This window comes from Sinohyriopsis cumingii, unplaced genomic scaffold (assembly GCF_028554795.1).
Source record: "Sinohyriopsis cumingii isolate HCF-2022 unplaced genomic scaffold, ASM2855479v2 utg000441l, whole genome shotgun sequence".
NCBI lineage: Eukaryota > Metazoa > Mollusca > Bivalvia > Unionida > Unionidae > Sinohyriopsis > Sinohyriopsis cumingii.
Window position 1 is genome coordinate 682,195 of NW_028315899.1, and position 18,421 is coordinate 700,615.

At 35.7% G+C, this 18,421-nt stretch overlaps 1 protein-coding gene across 1 annotated transcript; it reads right to left on the minus strand.

The window, feature by feature from the left end:
- Positions 1-4,918: 4,918 nt before the first annotated feature.
- LOC149774042 (uncharacterized) lies at positions 4,919-13,704 on the minus strand. Its single transcript, XM_089945856.1, has 4 exons — positions 13,616-13,704; positions 8,608-8,675; positions 7,369-7,559; positions 4,919-5,085 (listed from the first exon to the last, which is right to left on the minus strand). Exons 2-4 carry the CDS (start codon positions 8,628-8,630, stop codon positions 4,919-4,921), a joined length of 381 nt encoding a protein of 126 aa, XP_089801982.1. The 5' UTR covers positions 8,631-8,675; positions 13,616-13,704.
- Positions 13,705-18,421: the final 4,717 nt, after the last annotated feature.

An 18,421-nucleotide genomic window follows, 5' to 3' on the forward strand; every position in this document is an offset into this window, starting at 1 on the left:
CCTTGTAACCTAATTGGGCTATGTATGAGCTTCCCTTGTAACCGAATTGGGCTATGTATGAGCTTCCCTTGTAACCGAATTGGGCTATGTATGAGCTTCCCTTGTAACCTAACTGGGCTATGTATGAGCTTCCCTTGTAACCTAACTGGGCTATGTATGAGCTTCCCTTGTAACCTAAATGGGCTATGTATGAGCTTCCCTTGTAACCTAACTGGGCTATGTATGAGCTTCCCATGTTTACCGTTGTTCATAATTAAGTATTCGATCCAGTAAAATATAAAATTTGTCTTTCCGTTACATTCGGTCGAACAATTGGCATGATTCTGATTCAATATAGTGTCAAAGATGATGGCTAAAATAGAAATATTTTTTATTTCTTTTTATTGCATGCCCTAGTAGTGAAAGAAATAATTTCTACCCAACAGCGAATACAAGTTGAGATTGTACCGATTCAATTTTATGAGCTTGCTGATATTACCATGAGTACTCCTATTTTTCAAGAGTTACCAATTTGGATGGATTTCGTTTGCCACTACAAACCGTTAATAACGGAATTGTACAGTTTGAAAATCAAGAAAATTTATAACTTAAAATATACATTAATTCACAGTATTATTTCGCTTGTAGTTCAATCCAGCTCAACAACATGTAGAGTTCTTAACCATTGCCACCAGAAGGTATACATTAGATGATTATGTTACCAAATGACACTTTTTCTATAATAATTATATAATATTGTCCTAATTGTTGTTGTTTACGACGTCGCTTACGACGTTTACATGAAGTGTTCTGTTCTTTCTTAAGTGATTTTTCTTTTTTTTATGATGTCTTTTGTTGCAAGGCTCTAATTCGAACTGTTTTCCTTTCCCATGACGATCTATAAAGATCGGTTTTGATCCTTTGTGATATTTGTTATTTGTGTTGTTTCAGCCTCTTTCGTAATATATCATTCCATAATTCTGTCTTTGATTTTGCGCTGTCTTGTTTATTTCCGTTCATCATAACCTCGTCGTCCTTGGATTTTGTCTTGCCTTCGATGTCTTTAATGCTCAGCTATACTGAGTATCTGGCAATTGTTTATTCATAAATTTGATTTGTTAAACTTATATTTGAAGCAGACAAGCTGTCAACTTGATGATACACTTATCCCTCCCACACCAATCATAACTTAAGCAATCCTGATTCTGATGCATGGACAATCTTCTAAGACACAAAACGGATGATAACTTAACATTTGCATGTTTTATGTTACCAAATATCACATTGCCCTTTCTGAACAAGAAAAGGAAATTAGTTGAATTGTCAGCACCCCACCCGCGAAAATCTAAAACAACAATAATTCATACTGGAAGACGAAGAGGAATTCAGGTTAAAGCTACAGTGATACAGATTCCCAAAGATCGGTAATTTGTACCTCTTCAACCCATATTGTGATGTAGCCAATCGGATAATAGGAAATAAAAAGTTTGCGGTTTGTGCAGTCATACATTACCTCGATAAGACTAGAAAGAACCAATAATATCAACCACGTTCTGAAATGTGGCAATGATTTCCAAAAGGGGAGTTTGTTTCAACTCTGATTCGATATGCATCAAAGGATGTATGCAAAAAGAGTCACACTGTATTCTCGTGAGAGAATGTTTATGTAAGGTACTGAAACGTTGTCGTCTGTATGGTCACAGTATGTATTTATATCGTATTCACCTCTAATATGGCCGCTCTTAGTACTAATATTAGTACCCTACTCCTACCTCGTGGACAGGGTACTAACATGAGCATATACATGTCAATGGAGCAAGCCGGGTGTGAATCACACCCAGCGCTCTTTTAGCCTCATATCAACAATTTGAACATATTCCTTGCATATAATCCAATAAATTGAGTAGTCCTCTTATTTAGTACCGGAAGTATCGAAAATCATTGTAGAAATAGTTGTAAAATCTTGTTTACCTTTTTTATCCGATATTTTCGCTTAGATTGTCCGCCATATTAGTTCAAATAATGATTACTTCCGTTCTCAGCCTCGTTTGTTTGCGTGCCATATAAGGACATTGAGGCCTTATTTGGAAACGTAAACAAATCGTAGTAAAAATTTGGCGCCGTTTGAGTCAGAAATTCTGCGCATTAAAAGTAAATACAGTTTGTCGACAACTTTGAAATTCCACCAACAAGCCATTATTCGCCATATGATTGATACTAACTTTGCGTAGAATATCCAAAAACGGTCTGGCAAGCCTTAAGGAGAAAATGGGTCACGGCGAGAGTCTGTCATGGCGGACACGATGAGGTTAGTGTAACCATGCCAATTTATTTTATCGTGCAAGGGCTTAATAAATTCAAATTAAGCTAAACTTCTTTCACAACATGATTATACTTATGTAGTAGATTTCTGCACTGTTTGTTTATCTGACTTTAGTGATGATTTGTTTGCTCCATTACGTGATATGGGATAAGTTCGGAGCCTCAACCACAATAAAATCAAGTTGAGGCTACGACATCGTAGCTAGGTCGCTCTGAAAATTTGGTATTGTCCACACCTTATTTGGCAGTTTGATTCCTAAATGCAATCTTGAGAAAATTGCCAAGTAAGTAATTATTCCAACCTACATTGCAAGCAACTGTCTCACAGCTGGTATGTTTAGGTCGAGTAAACAAATTTATTGTCAAAATGAACCTATGTTAAGCAATCATCTGACTCAAAGTGACAGGTTTGACGACGTGCCTGTCGAAAGCAAACCGTTGCTGATTTAGTGTGTCATTTAAATGCAATATCTATCATGTGGTCTTGAGGATATGGATCCTGACGTAGAGGAGGGTAAGGAGTTAATCACAGGTGTGGATAATGTGTGCTGTGTATGGATATGGGGGGTTGGGGTTGGTTGGTAACCAACCTTACACTATGGACGAAAGGAGGAAAGAAAAATAACTGAGGAGGAGTAATTATATTGTTTCGTTCTTTTCACTATTATCGCTTCAGTAGTCTAACAAATTTGGAATGACGTAATCAAGCACTTGTACCAGCATAAGCAACATTCATTACAGTCATGGCACCAGATAGGTATAGAGTTAGAATTTGAATGAGTCAGTTACTGAATATATATATATATATATATATATATATATATATATATATATATATATATATATATATATATATATATATATATATATATATATATTAAGAAGAAGAAAGATATAAATAAGAATATCAAGAAATATTTTGTAAAATAACCTTTTATTTTACGATGTTGTCCAAAACTATTTTTGTACTGTCTCAGAACTTTGAATTTGAGGAAAATCTGTAAAATAAAATAACACATTGACATTACTACTGAGTATTGCTGAAAATTGCATTGTTTAGTTATAAGAGAATACGAAATAGATATTGAATTAAAATTATATACATTTATTCTTCAGCTAGCAACATACAGCTTATTCTTTACCAGAGCTTTTTCTTGTTTATTCAAAATGTGAAAGTTTAAAATGAAGTAAGATTCATTGATAATTTATTTAATAGTTGCTTACTATTTACATGTATTTCCAGCAACTCAGGATGGACATGTGTCTGGACAGAGCAGTAGTAATGCACTCGATCATTGGTTCGATCATTGGTTCGATCATTGGTTCTGACTTCTGCTGGCATTTGTCTCTTAGTATTGTATCGTTGAACAATTCACTAATTTCAATAATGCTTACTTATTATTATACAGATTTCATGTTAAAATCATTACAATTTTATAGGATACAAAGATAAAATTAGAAAATATGTACTTAAGTTAAAAACATCATGAGTTGAAAATCTTCAAACATCATCATTTATATATTACTTCAATTAATTGTTTTAAAATGTATATAATCTCAATATTTGAAATGTATAAAAATGCATTTTACTTACGGCTAGTTACAGCAAATTGAAGCGCTAAGAATTTATCTGTAAATTTGACCTGATACAAATATAATGCAGGTTCAAAATTGTTTTGCTAAATATTTATTCAAGTTAAGATTTTATTTACGAAGTGGGACCGACTATAATTACGTACTCAGTCACACGTATCTCAGTTTTAGGATTGGTTAGAGACCTCGTAGTATTTGAAGCAAACAATTTGCTGACATCATGCAGAATATAAGCGGAACTTTCCGATTCGTCAGTTTAATTCTTCATGAGAAGTATTCAAATTAATCCTTTGTTTCAGATACAAATTCTCAGAAAGTTTTTCTCGAGATTGAAATCGATTGGTTATAGAGCAAACTGTCACTGGCATGCTCTCGCGGACCAAAGATATAATTGTCACAATCGTTCGTTCTTTCCTTCTTGCCAAGGAAAGTATGATACTTAGGGGCTGCTACAGCCCATGAACATGGATAAGCTTTACCGTACAGTTTTTCCTTCAAGGAAATATTATAGATCTTTGTTTGCTGCTAAACGATTAAGGGTCAGTTTAACAGAGTAACAAAGATATACAGTTACTGTCACTTTAGCTCAGTTAATTATATTAATATGACGTAAACGTTTAGCCAGTTACATGCGGATATGTATGTCTCTCTCTCTCTCTCTCTCTCTCTCTCTCTCTCTATATATATATATATATATATATATATATCTTAGTTAGAAACTCTGGAAGTTAAGTAGATATGCATATTTAGTTAGGCATATAATACCGTTTTGTAAATCACTAGCAATAATCCCCAAGAACGACATATACTTTTGAGGGCCAATCGGATATTAAGATTAGATGACAACCTACTTGATAAAATTGCTTCTTGTTTTAATTCCTATTGCAAGGCGAGAAATGAAACAAACATTCCTTTTATTTGTTGAGATACTTCTAATTCGAGAGAAAGAAAACTTTCGGTCTTAGATAGGTAGGAATATCACATATTTTGATAAAGACGCCATATTAGTTATGTGAATTACCTGTCAACCAGAATCAGAAGTAGCGTTTGCATTTGAGTTACTGATGCTCGTGCTATTGGCAATGGCTGTGTTTACAGCTGTAGCATTATTGCTGACGGTGATGGTGATATCCGGCTGTTTTCGGAATGAATCGACAAGGATTGCAGCAAGCAGAACCAGGTTGCTTAGGACTGAAAGATATGGACGTTTGTTTGATTAAGGAAAGGTAATTGGACTCATTATGTATACACATCTATTTTGTAAATAATTCAATGGAAAGTAGATAATATGATATAAGCAATAACTGTAACTGCAAAGTATACCAAAATTACGTTTTGTTTCCTCATAAGTGTACAAAGTGAGCTTAAGTTCAGCAATTGCCTAGAAACTGTGTTAAATTCTGAATACTAGTAAATTAAAGCGGTTCCAAACGTACGAAATTATTGGTTAGTTATCCTTAGTTATTGTCATATTAGTAAGAAGAAGTGGTCGATTATTTCGAAGAAAGGAAATCAGCCAGTAGAAAACTTGAAGTATTTCTTGTCAAAAGGAGGCATTAAATCATAATATCACAAATATTATCACAAATAAAATACAGAAGATAAGCAAGAAAAGTCCTTGCAAAGAGTGTGTGTTGCTTGGTTGGTTGGACGAGTGGCTGATTTCTAACGACACTTTCAGCAAATTAGAGGCTATATGAAGCCAAAGAAGTGTATTACGTGCCGATCCCAGGAACACACTGAGTTAGCCGACTAGTGCTGGCCTGAGAGGGTATTGAACCAGCAAACTCCGGATTACGAGTCTGACGCTCTATCAGATGAGCTCACGCGGCTCTTAAGCATGTACAGGAAGTTATCATGAGAGAATATTATATTTGTTTTGTACATGTGATAGTCATATGTCAAGGAAATATCTTGATAACATTGTCCACGTAGAGACTAGTTGCAGAAGGTGCGTGTCGGAAAATGTGCAAAACAGCCTCAGCAAAGAAAATACCTTGAAACGTCTTCCGCAAAGGTAATACCTGAATTCATTCAGAACATCATTATAGATGGCATTAAACAATGGCCGACCTAACACCGTATGACGTTCAAAATAAAGTAGACTAGAATTAGGTCAGCATTGCCTATCACTAAAACCTATATACTTGTCGAATTACCTGATGTTTACTTGTGCTTGTAATACGACTCAACTTTGAAAATTTATGAATGAATCAACGCACTTGATACATAACTCGTCTTTTAAGTGCAAACTACAATCATTGGATGTTAGTATTAAAATGTCATTAACTAAATGACCCTTAAGAAAACAATTGTTATGAAATGATACGCTTAAGATGGATACATATAACAGGTGCAACATTTAATCACCTTTCAAGGTATCATTACTCTGATTGAATTAATTACGTGTAATTGAATCCTAATGTGTCGTTAAGATATTCATTAATACAGTTTTATTCTTTCCTGGCGAAGTGCTAACCAGTGAAGAATGTCATTTGCATTTAATAGAAAACAGCATCACAACACTAGCAGAAAATAAAATGTTCATTAATTTTAGCCTTTTGGCTTTTGCGTAGAATGACAGGTATGTATGTGTGATTTGAATGGTACTGGAATAGTCACTTGAACTAAGAATTCAGACATTTCATCCAAATGTAAGTAATTCCAGACAATACAAGAAAATGATGATGTTCAACATGATGTTTCCATGCTAGTGCCTAACTTACGTTAGATTGTGTTGGTAAATATTAATGGACTAGATATTTTCACAAAATGTAAGAAAAATAAGTAAATCTATAAGCTTCTGAATTAGTGTAGTGATGCAGTTAAGAATGTGGTTACTTCAAGAGATCATCAGCTTCTCAGATCAATTTAAAACAATACGTTGCTTTCAAATCTTCGTTCAATGTTTTTGTTAATTGGAACCTATAGGTAATTTTGGTTCACTATAGGACTTATGGGAAACCCAAAGTAAACCTGGAGAGTTACCTGGATGTAGATTTATAATTATTTCCTAAAGCGCACATTGGCTAAAACTATATATGGTAGTCAATGTTCACCTTGGGGAAGCCAACATCAGCCTAATGATGTGACTGCTACCATAATATAGTTTACTGCAATACCAATAAGCTGAGCCGCCATGTATAGCCTATCTTGTGCTGAAAAATGGCGTTAAACCCAAGAACAACAACAACAACCAATAAGCTGAAACTCGAACGTTCACTAGACATGACAGATCTGAAATACGATTCTTCGCTAATCAATTATCTATGGAAATTTAACTTCATTAAGTAGTCTTACAAATCTGAATTGGAATATAATTATAATTTGGATTATTATGAAGTTCAACTGATTTCAAGGTTTTTAATAGTCACTAAGTTTATATTTAGTAATTCTATATGAACAAATGCATGTATGATGTTTTCATATAATTAGACCTTAATGTTATGATCCTGCAAATGGAGTTTAACTTACAATTGTTTCCACCTTGTTGAACGACGATAATCTGAGGTTGGACTGGCGGGGTTAGGAGAGCACCTCCTAGATAGGGGTTGTACACAGATCCTCCTGTGTATCCGAACCGTGGAGAAATCGGTATTGACGAAAGCTGGGCCAAAAGGCACGGCACGCCAATGACAATAACAGCCCATACTAGCTTCCTCATTCTGAAATGAAGATAAGATAACTGGCAAGATGATTAAGTTTCTAACAGTTATAAATACATGATGAAATATTGTGATTAAAATTCTGCAATCTGGTCTTGTCAGGGGTTTAAAACCTCGGAGTATGTAAAACTTACCAGAAACAGTCACGTCATCAGATCCGACAGAACTAGCGGAAGGTGAATTCAAACATTATTTCTTTATGAGATAAGACCAATTTTTGCCCCGATGCCTCTCATAAAAGATATCATATTCGGAAAAGATTTATCCATTTAAATGGTGGAAAAGTGTTTCGACGAAATCACTGCTTAGAAAGAAATATGTTTCCGGTGCAATGCGTTGTAAACCATTTTCCTAATCCAGAACACAAATCACGCGCTAACTATCTTTAGCGTTTTTATAACAGTATTCCTTACGAGATTCAGAATAATATCTTTTAAAAGTATAGTAAATGAACCTGTTCGGATTAGTTTCTCTGTGTCCCGTTTGTAGTCGTCTTTGTCAATGGCTTAATTATTCCTAAATCAAGAGGACATCAGTTTCCATTTACAGAAGGAAGTATCATTATCAATATTTGAGTAATTTACAGTTACACACCCTGCCACAGGATATAAAATCCTGCTCTTATGGTTATAGGTGATAAATGAAACAAATTGACCAATTGGAGCAGTGCTCCTGTTAACAGCTTGCTGTTAAAAGTACGCTTCCAGGAGGAAACATACATACAAATACATATATATTCAATCCATAAATACATATGGTTATTTATTGCTTCGGGCCTGAGTAGAAATACATAAAGTAGAGGAAAATATATAGGAGAGAGAGAGAGAGAGAGAGAGAGAGAGAGAGAGAGAGAGAGATGAATGATGATATTTATATTTGGATGGATGGAACTTTACATCGTGTTAGCTTCAAGATATATTAGTGATTTTAGTGTACTTGACTTAGGTAGGTTAGCTGTATAAAATATTTAACTTAAAATATTTAAATAATTTAAATTCTCTAGGTACAAGACAAATCTTTACAATTATTTTCAAAAAAAGATACAGACCGTGTGTGAATGTAAATAGCCATTCTTCAGTTAATCCAGTATGTTCTGATCCGGCTAACGTCCATTTCCTAAAGCAATGACGACACAAACTGGTTAGCAGCATATTCTTAATGAATAAAAGATTATTTAAATGAGGAAGATTTTAATTTTTTTTTGTTTTCATTATTCTTTTCTTTGTCAGCATTGACGTTTTCATTCAGTATACAATATAATGTGTGAATCCCACAGATATCACATTAACCTGGCTTGCAATGATAAATTTAAGTCTAAAACATACTTAAAGCAAAGTTTATTATTTACTGCTTGAATGAGCTGTTCGTAGATGATATATTTCTTTTATTCATGACTGTTATCCCTGAGGACAAATGTACAATTTTGCAATTTCCTCTCTGCATATACTTCTGCTTGGGAGAATTCGTTTACACATATACATCACTCCTACCACTTTAAGTTAAAAATGGGTTTGAAATAAACAGCATGCAATATTATGTATATTACACAATAATTATTTTAAGTTTTAATTACTGAAATTCAGTTAATTACCATCATAGTTTCATTTATTATTGGTTTTCTACGCATTTCTGTGTATGTATGTATGTATGTATGTATGTATGTATGTATGCATGGGATGGATTGATGAATGGATGGGTGGATGGATTGATGGAAGGGTGGGCGCGTGGGTTCTTGGAGGGGATATTAATATTTACGGTTTACACATACTTTTCTGTGTAAATGCGTTGTATTCAGGAAAGGTGATATAAACTGTGTATGCATTGTTCCATCTTTATCTCATAGGGAAGATATTCCATCTTTATCTCATAGAGGAGATACTTGCTCTGTATGCATGATTGAGAATAACCTTTCAGTCGGATGTTGTTTGCAGTACATACACGTGTCAGAGCCTTTGTTGTTGTTTTGCTGCTGTTGTTTTCAGTTTAATGCCATTTCTCAGCGCATGATAGGCTATGCCTTGTGATTGTGGCCAGTATAACTGCTGGAGGGAGAACACGATATTCACATACCAATGCTAAGCTACTGGCAAGATTTCTCGCATACCCACACTGGCTGAACCTGAGACTCGAACCAACATGAATATAGGTAGTAATCAGTAAAGGCGAGTGTTTTAAACTACTAGGCCACCCGTAGCACAATTTCAGAGCGAGCCTTTGTTTGGCCTTTGTTGTTTGGCTGTATACGTTAAATGGCATGTTATGCCATATCTTTGAAACAGACTGCTCACGTGGTTCTGTACTCAAACCATTTCGTAGACCAATTTTTTATGTCCTGTTAAGGGGATGCTCGTAAGATGTTGTACTGTTACTGACTCCATAAGATATGAGTACACAGATAAATATTTATAGGTTACTGCACAATTATTGTAGTACAAATCATCAACGATTGCTTGTTATTACAGTTACTTTATTGTAAGTTATGATACTATGAACAAATTGCCGAAATATTTTGGAATACGTTTTCTTTAAAGGTTCTGTTGCAAAGTTTGTTCGTATTCCCGTGTGCCCTAGTAAAACTCGACTTGTTCCAATTTGCTTTGCGGTAAAACACCTGCAAAATTATTTTGGTTACCATTATATAAACAGCATTCCATTTATAATCCATGTGTTGAAAATGTTAAAGCAAAAATATTTGTGTGTTGCGCATAAATTGTTGTATATCCGGTTTATTTATAGACAAAAGAGGCAGTTTCCTGTCTATTATAAAGTAAAACTGCAAAGAACAGCGAGTTCATTGACTTATAAGAACGTTTAATTTGAGCATCAATTAAAAGTTTAGTGGACAGGTACAACATTATTAATGGCAAGTGTGTTAAATCAAATTTCCTTAAATTTGCACCATGAAAGCATGATTTATATTAATTTCTTTCTGTGGTCCAAGCGTCAAAAGGATATTTCATTAAGGAATATGTAACCCTTATATACAAATTACGTAAATATTGAAAATATTGCTGCAAATTTGATAATAAAACTGACACCAATATCAAAACGAAATGACATGTATATCTATAAAGCAGTACAACAGTTCTTCGCTTCCGCATCTCAGGGCATCACACTTCATTACTTGTAGCCAATACATGAGAGGTTTATAATTAAGGAATTTATCAAGCACAGATTCCTCTTCCTAATACCTCTGAATAACTCATTAGCATGAACTCCAAACGCAATTTTTGCAACAAGTCGAAACACAGAGGTAAAAAACGCAAAATTTGCAGTTTAATATTGCATGGTATGCAAACATAAAAAAAAGAAAAAGGACGATAAATAAAGCATAGCTTCGTGTATTTCCTTTTACTTGATAAGGTTAAGCTTCCATAATGTAGGTATATTTTATCGCATGAAACGTTACACGTTATCAAGAAACAACAATACATCATAGTCATCACGTGCTCTCTTCTCGGATGTTATAGAAAAAGTCGCAATTCTAATTGCTCTAAGCATTGACTAATTTCTTGCTCTCTGCATAAACAAAAATAAGATATAAAAATAAAAATGTGTAGATATTTATTTTATATATTTTAATTATACTTATTTGAAAAGTTGTATTTACCATGTAAATTTACATTCAGTAAACACTGCCGATATATTTCTGATTGCAATGATATTGCCTTAATGGGTAGATATGTCTTTATATGCAATTTTATCTTCACTGCTAATCAGTCCGATCAGATTGATTATAGACATTTGGTATGAACATCGTCTTGCCTATTTCACCAAATACACAGTCGGAATAATATTTCGTGCTTGTTAATCAAAAATGCATTTTATATCTTGCCTCACCTATGCAACAGTATTTTCATAATGCATCATCTACCTCGTTCAAGGGGGGGGGGGGGGCCCGAGTGGCCGAGTGGTCTAAAGCGCTCTCCGTTACGGATCACTGTCATCTCACCTCTGTCTGCGTCGGTTCGAGTCTCGGATTTAGACAATGTGGGTATGTGAGAAAGCTTGCCATTAGCTTCTCGTGGGTCGGTGGTTCTTTCCGGGGTTTTCCCGGGTTCTTCCTCCACCATTAATACTGGCCGCCATGTATAGCCTATCGTGTGCTGAAAATGGCGTTAAGCCCCACAACAACAACAACAACCTCGTTCAATATCAGACCCATATGCAATAATCCCAAATTAAACAAAACTTCTCTTCCTTCGTTAAATGCAAATGAAAAGGAAAAGTTTACTTGCTGGACTATTGTTTTGAACTTACAATGCATAACTAGCATTCTTCTTTCTGAAGGATGAGCCACAACGTAATTTCTGTAAATAATGCATAATTTCGCACTTTTTCTAGTTTTCTATTACTAATTTGTGCATCTAGTTGGTATATTTTATTATCTAGTAAGCCATTAGAGTAATGTGCGGTCCTATATCACTCAACTGATTTAAAATTGGCTTTATTCGGCATAAGGCCAGTTATTCACATTTGCAGTTGAATATCTTGTACGAGAATATGTCCGAACCTTTTATTTTAAAAAAAAAAGTATCCCTATGCCCATGAATCAAGGTTCATATTGGTGCGTTATGTTGTCAGTCGCGCAATTACAAATTTCGTACACCTTTCTCGACCACTCATACTTCTTGAAACTAAAGTACCCACAGGTCTCTTGACCCGAAACCACTTATATATATATATATATATATATATATATATATATATATATATATATATATATATATATATATATATTATATAATACCCCTCAATCAAAGCATACATAGACTCTGTATTAATAATGTATTCTTTGTCCAATTACTATGAGGTATTCCCTTGTAAATTGACCGGCAGAAACTGGAATCATTCGACTTACAATTTCTTCTTGCTTGCTATCAATACTGTAATTGTATTCATGAGGATAAGCGTTTGTTTTCTGACACATGTAGATGACATGTGTCGGAACCATCTAAAATATTCTACGAAAGTTTCATCGCACATATATTGTTCTAATTATTGCCATCAGTCTAAAACATTTGACAAATCATATCGTCCTTCTAATACTATTGCCAATACTCCTACTTTCACGAACCAATAATCTATGAAAACCTTGCTGCATAATCATATATATATATATAATTGATTTCTGTCTTAGTAATCCGGAGTTACTGTGTACTTAGATGATAATTTCCATGTCGACATGTAAGTGTGTCTGTTCCGCACGAATGCCTATCGTGCCCTAAACCTAGAAAGATCTGTATTCGCTTTAAATGTGATTTTATATTTATATTATAAATTTGCTGATAACTCTGTTCAATATTTGCTTATTCATAGCTTTCGAAACTTTTCAACTTATATGTATGTATGTATGTATGTATGTATGTATATATATATATATATATATATATATATATATATATATATATATATATATATATATGATAACATGCTTGAACGAGACCATGAAATGCAATGTAAATTGGAGAGATAAGAAGAAAAATATCCGGATAATTATTATTACAGTAAGTCACTCTGTGTACTGTAATATACTGTGTGCCACGGTTTTCCTAGGTTCTCTTCCAATAGTTATACTGACCATGACGTATAGTCTTCCGTGTGCTAAGAAATTACGTTAAACCTAAAACAGCAACAGGGTATGTTTATTTATGGCTTATTTAGGCAATAATTGTATTTTTGGAATCCAAAATAGAGCGGAATGGTTATGTATATGTCTACATGTGGTAGGACCACAAGATGCAAATATTTGCGTCAGTATATTTTTATGCAAAATACACACACGCACAGACACACAGACAGACACACACACAGACACACACACACACACACACACAGATACACACACAAACACACACACACATTTTAAATAGGCGAACCAGGTAACCAGTTAAAACAGGACAAAAAGTATAATAACGACAAAGAATGAAATGTAATGCTGTTGTCAACAAACCAAAACAAAATTGTGTGTTATTTTTTAGAGGAATTATGTCATGTCATTCAATTTGGTTAATTTAAGCGACTAAATTAGATGCAAGTAATCATCATGTACTTACCTACGCTCTACAAATTTCAATCCCGCTTTATGTACATGACCTTATTTCCCCGAGGCACGGCTTACAGCTCCATCAGATCTCGGAGCCTCTCAGGGATATATGTGCCTATGGTCAACGCCCAGCAACAAGTCAGAGAGAATGGGAAGCTATGCATAAGAGAGGTCGATTCGTATACGGACTGAAGGGCATCATCAGTATTTTACTACCGTCAGAAATATTGCTAAATGACTAAAACTTAAGTAATCATAACTGAATGAATTAGCCCAGTGGTATAATCGTTAGATTTCTAAACCTAAGAATTATCTAGTCCCAGGCGAGTCAAACTTTGTTGCATGTATAATTAAACTCTGTGCAGTACTAAATCTGGTCACGTATAAAGTAGGCCAATAACGCAGCTAAATCATATTAAAAACAATTGAGACACAAGCGCTAAAAAAGCAATATACAATGTTAGAATGACTATAGGTATGAGCTGGCTTTAGGCAAAGTACATACAGTGTCTTGTAACGACATGTGTACACTATTGAAGGATTAGGTCAGCCAGAAAGTTATTGAGAAGGTGCTGGTCCAAACAAGCAGCATAAAGAGTCCGACTTAAGAAAGGAACAAGTACTGTCTTGTGTTCGTAATCGTAATGTAAATATAATCTGCGGAAGCAAGTGTAGACTCCCATGTGAGTGGCAAGAATGTCTCTTCCATCAACTACATAATGTTGCCACACGCTATCGCATAGATATATCACATCTACCACGTACAAATATTATGTGGACACAAGATCAAGAATTCATATTAAAGTATTTGCAAGGGATATAATTTCTTATAAGCTAAAACAACGGGTAACTATTTTATTAAAACTGCAGCGCCGTAAGCATAATAGTTCCTTAAACACTAGGTCGGAACTTTTGGTATATATAAATCATTGTGTTTACTCGACGTGTACTTATCTGTGCTAATGTTTTGTACGTCTCTAGTCACTTTAAGACTCTCAGGCGCTCTATTACTTAAGAGCTTGAAAGTTACTATACGTTTTCTACTCTTTAATTGGCATTAGTTTAACAGTGTTGAAAAGACATGAAGCAGATGATACAATATATTTACCATTTACAAAGACCTTGGCTGCACTAGTCTGAAAATGCTGAATAGTTTCTGTACTTAATAAGAATTACGATGTTCTTTTCTGGACATAAGAAAAATTACGAGGTACTAGTAGTTGTGTATGGCACTCAAGCCACATTGGGAAATTAACACTGTGGGACCGTATAGGGACAATGGGCAAGTAACATGGGTGACGAAATGGTACTGGATACTAGGGAAAATGGCAAGAGTGTTACAAGTACCTGACCTAAAACCAGTGAATATAGAAAATAGGTTTTATGGGAATTTCACATGGTGGGGCCGCACAGGGTCAAGCGGAATTTAACATGGGTGACGTCACGGTACATGACACTATGAGGAAAATGGCAACAGTGTTGCAAATGGTTTACCTGAATCGGGCGGTCACTTAGTAACAGTGTTAGAGTTGACGTCAATACGCACTACTGTAGGTAGGTAGGTATGTGAAATTTTTTTTGTAAAAGGGACAAACAAATCATTGACATAGACAACAGGAAGAAACAAACATCAAACGAATACTTGAACAAAACAATGACAACACAATGGGGGGGGGGGGTAATAGTGAAAGGTTTCATCTTTTCCAAACAAGTGAGTGGTTCTGCAAAGAATCTTTTGGTGTTATTCTCTTGTGGAAAATTCCAATATCTATATTTAGCCATAATTAGTTGGAAATTCCTATGGAAAAACCATAGTATCTAAATTTAGCTTCAAAACACAAATCTTATATTCAGAGGCTCCGTTGCATGTTGAATCTAGTCATTTGCAATTTTCAATCAAGATGAAATGATCGCACGATCTCAGTGAGAAAAGAGAACAACGTAAAAGGAAACGATGTGTCATATCACCTCGTACAGTACATGAAGTAAAGCAGAATTCTTGATTTTGCAAACTAATCTATCCAAAGACACACCCTGCGGCATTCCTGAAATGAAAAAACTGCAATACATCTTGGCTCCACGCTACACTTTGAAAGTGTACCATAAGAAGTATGCGGACCTCTGTTGTTTTGAGGAAAAGCTTTTCCAGATAGAACATACATTCAAGTCTATCATCACGAAGTACATTTCGATGCCATCACCAGTATCCCGGGATTCCTAGGACACTGTTATTATTGTGAGAAATACAACTATGGGTATAGTAATCGACACCAACATAATCATTGCGGTCCGAAATTTTGGTAATGTTTAGCCTTTAAGCCCTGTCCTCACAAGAACTAATGCATTGCTTGGTTTGTCAGAGAACTTTTGTCAGCCCTATGTGTTACCAACAACATCTCATGACGCAAGGTTCAGAGCGGAAACGTGAGTGAGAACTCCTGAGATTGTGCTCTACTTGTGGACAAGTCATATGTACCAATACTGCCAAGGCGCACGTTTGCCGAGGAAATAAACGATCTCACATTTGTTGCCAAATCGTGGACTTGGAACATAAAAGCAACATTGAAAAATGCCAATCGAAACAGGAGGAAGATGACAAGAAGAAAGGACATTTTATCTTTGTCGATTTATAATCCATGCAAGAGACCGGCATTCACATTCCTAATTTCTGCGTGGCACATCGAGCGTGCAAGAGGTGCATTCAAGAACCACTCTTTTGTCATTGTCCTCACTGTAGCAAGATTCCTGGAAGACGTGAAAAAATATTTCGAGGACTTAACCCATTTGCCGATTCACCCGATGGACCTTAGACCCTATCGACGATACGTGGAGTCAAGAGAACATCAAATGTTATGGAGACTGCCAATGCTATGCCAAGGTAATGGCCCACAGTTAGACAATTTCGTCTGAGATACTATAAAGAACAAATTTCAAAACTGAATAAACGTGACCTGAAAAGTAAAAAAAATATTGCCTTGTCTATGTTATTTTCAAAATTCTAAACACCTTCGCTATGGTTATATCTTCCCCTTCTGTCTCTACTTTCAAAGTCATCGACACAAAGTTATATCGTTTCACCTGGGAGGCCCCGTATCTTCGCTATTCTCTCAACGTGTTAATTTCTGGACCGTGTGGTCCAAGCAAAACCAAATTTGTCAAATGTTTGATCTCGTACAATAACCATTTGATTGGTCTTCTCCCCCAACACACCCACCCTGTGGTGTTACAAAGAATAGCAATCGGCTTACCTACTCATTCCATTTCTTTTGACGAAGGCATTCTTCACGAACACATTTGACGAAGGCATTCCTCACGAGTCAAACACATCTGGTCATCTTCGACGATATGTTAGGAGAAAACGATAAAGAAATTGCGTGCTTGTGTCTTAGAAGCCAGTTCCAAAGGTTGTACGATGGTTTATGTGACAGCATGTAAATTAATTCAAGGCATCATTTACGTTCCTCATGAAACTAATCGCTTTTGTAACAAACATAAAGTAGCCTTTACACAACTGGCTGATCCCAGAATCAATACTCAAACCAAAAAGCAAACCATTTTGAACCCTGAAGGTAGCGGTTCTCTAGGAGATGTCATCATTCGGTCTGTCTTAAAATGTGATAACAATGACCCATTAACCACCCTAAAGAAGAAAGCCTCTCCCCGAAGACGTTCCAAGACGAAAATGAGCAATTGTGCCAAGACCAGGTCACATCCCCAGAAAAAGAAAAGTCCAAAAGAAAAGTCTCATGAAAACAGCTTCTTCCTAAAAGGGAGTCGGTGCGGCCCGAACTCAACCTTACTTCCCAAAACCATGACCTGCAGTTACCGTTTCTCTAACCACAGCAGCAGTAGCAGCAGTTTCTTCCACTTCGCCGTTACTACTGATGCCAGCCAAACCAGATTTGACTAGCCTCTTTCCCAATCTGATGAAAACATGAAAAGCCCGTTAAGGAAATTCACCTCTGGAGACGACTACATCATCGCCATCTTATTTAGCCTCCCCAAAATCAAAGTTCAACAAAAATGTAGAATGTGACAGATTACTGGATTTAACCAAACAAGAATGGGAAATTCCTCAACGTCGAGTGATGCCTGTCATGAAGATGATACGACGTACCGACAATCAGTGGAGACGTATTCCAGTATAAAAAGACCCTTGCCAGGCGATTGTCTTCAGTGCTTTTCTTTGGTTCTGTAAAAAATAAATATGTCACTCCAAAGAAGTGTACACCGCCACTCTCTTGCCAAAATAGGAAATAGATAGGGACTACCTCCTTGTGTAGCCAAATATAAGGACATTAGGACGTGTTCTCAGTCCTGTCGAATCAAATTGAAAAACGAAAGCTGACTTTAGTGCCTTACAAACGATGGCTCGAATTATATCATTTGCAAGAACAACAAATCCCTCATTTACTTCCCAATCCTTAATTGACAGAGATGTTACAGTTACAACACAAATCACAATCGTTGATGGATCGCACCGATTTGTCAGAAACGGAAAAATCGGAATGGTGAAGTTGTGCGACGTCTTCAACTCTTTTTTCAGAAAGCTTTATTAGAAACAGCTGAACCGACTCTGAAAGATTTCAAAGCCATGATGTAAAGCCAATCGCCATCAGTGACCAGGACATTCGCAGCAACACGGATACCAGGGAAAGAAGATGAACGAAAAGTCTTTTCAACACCGTTAGCTTAAAACTGGTACTGAAGCAAAGCGGCCGTCACCCTCTCCGATGGCAAACCGACAAAATCACCAAATGTTTGAACCAAGATTTCCATAGGGAATTTAAGAAAAGAAACCGAGAATCCACAAACT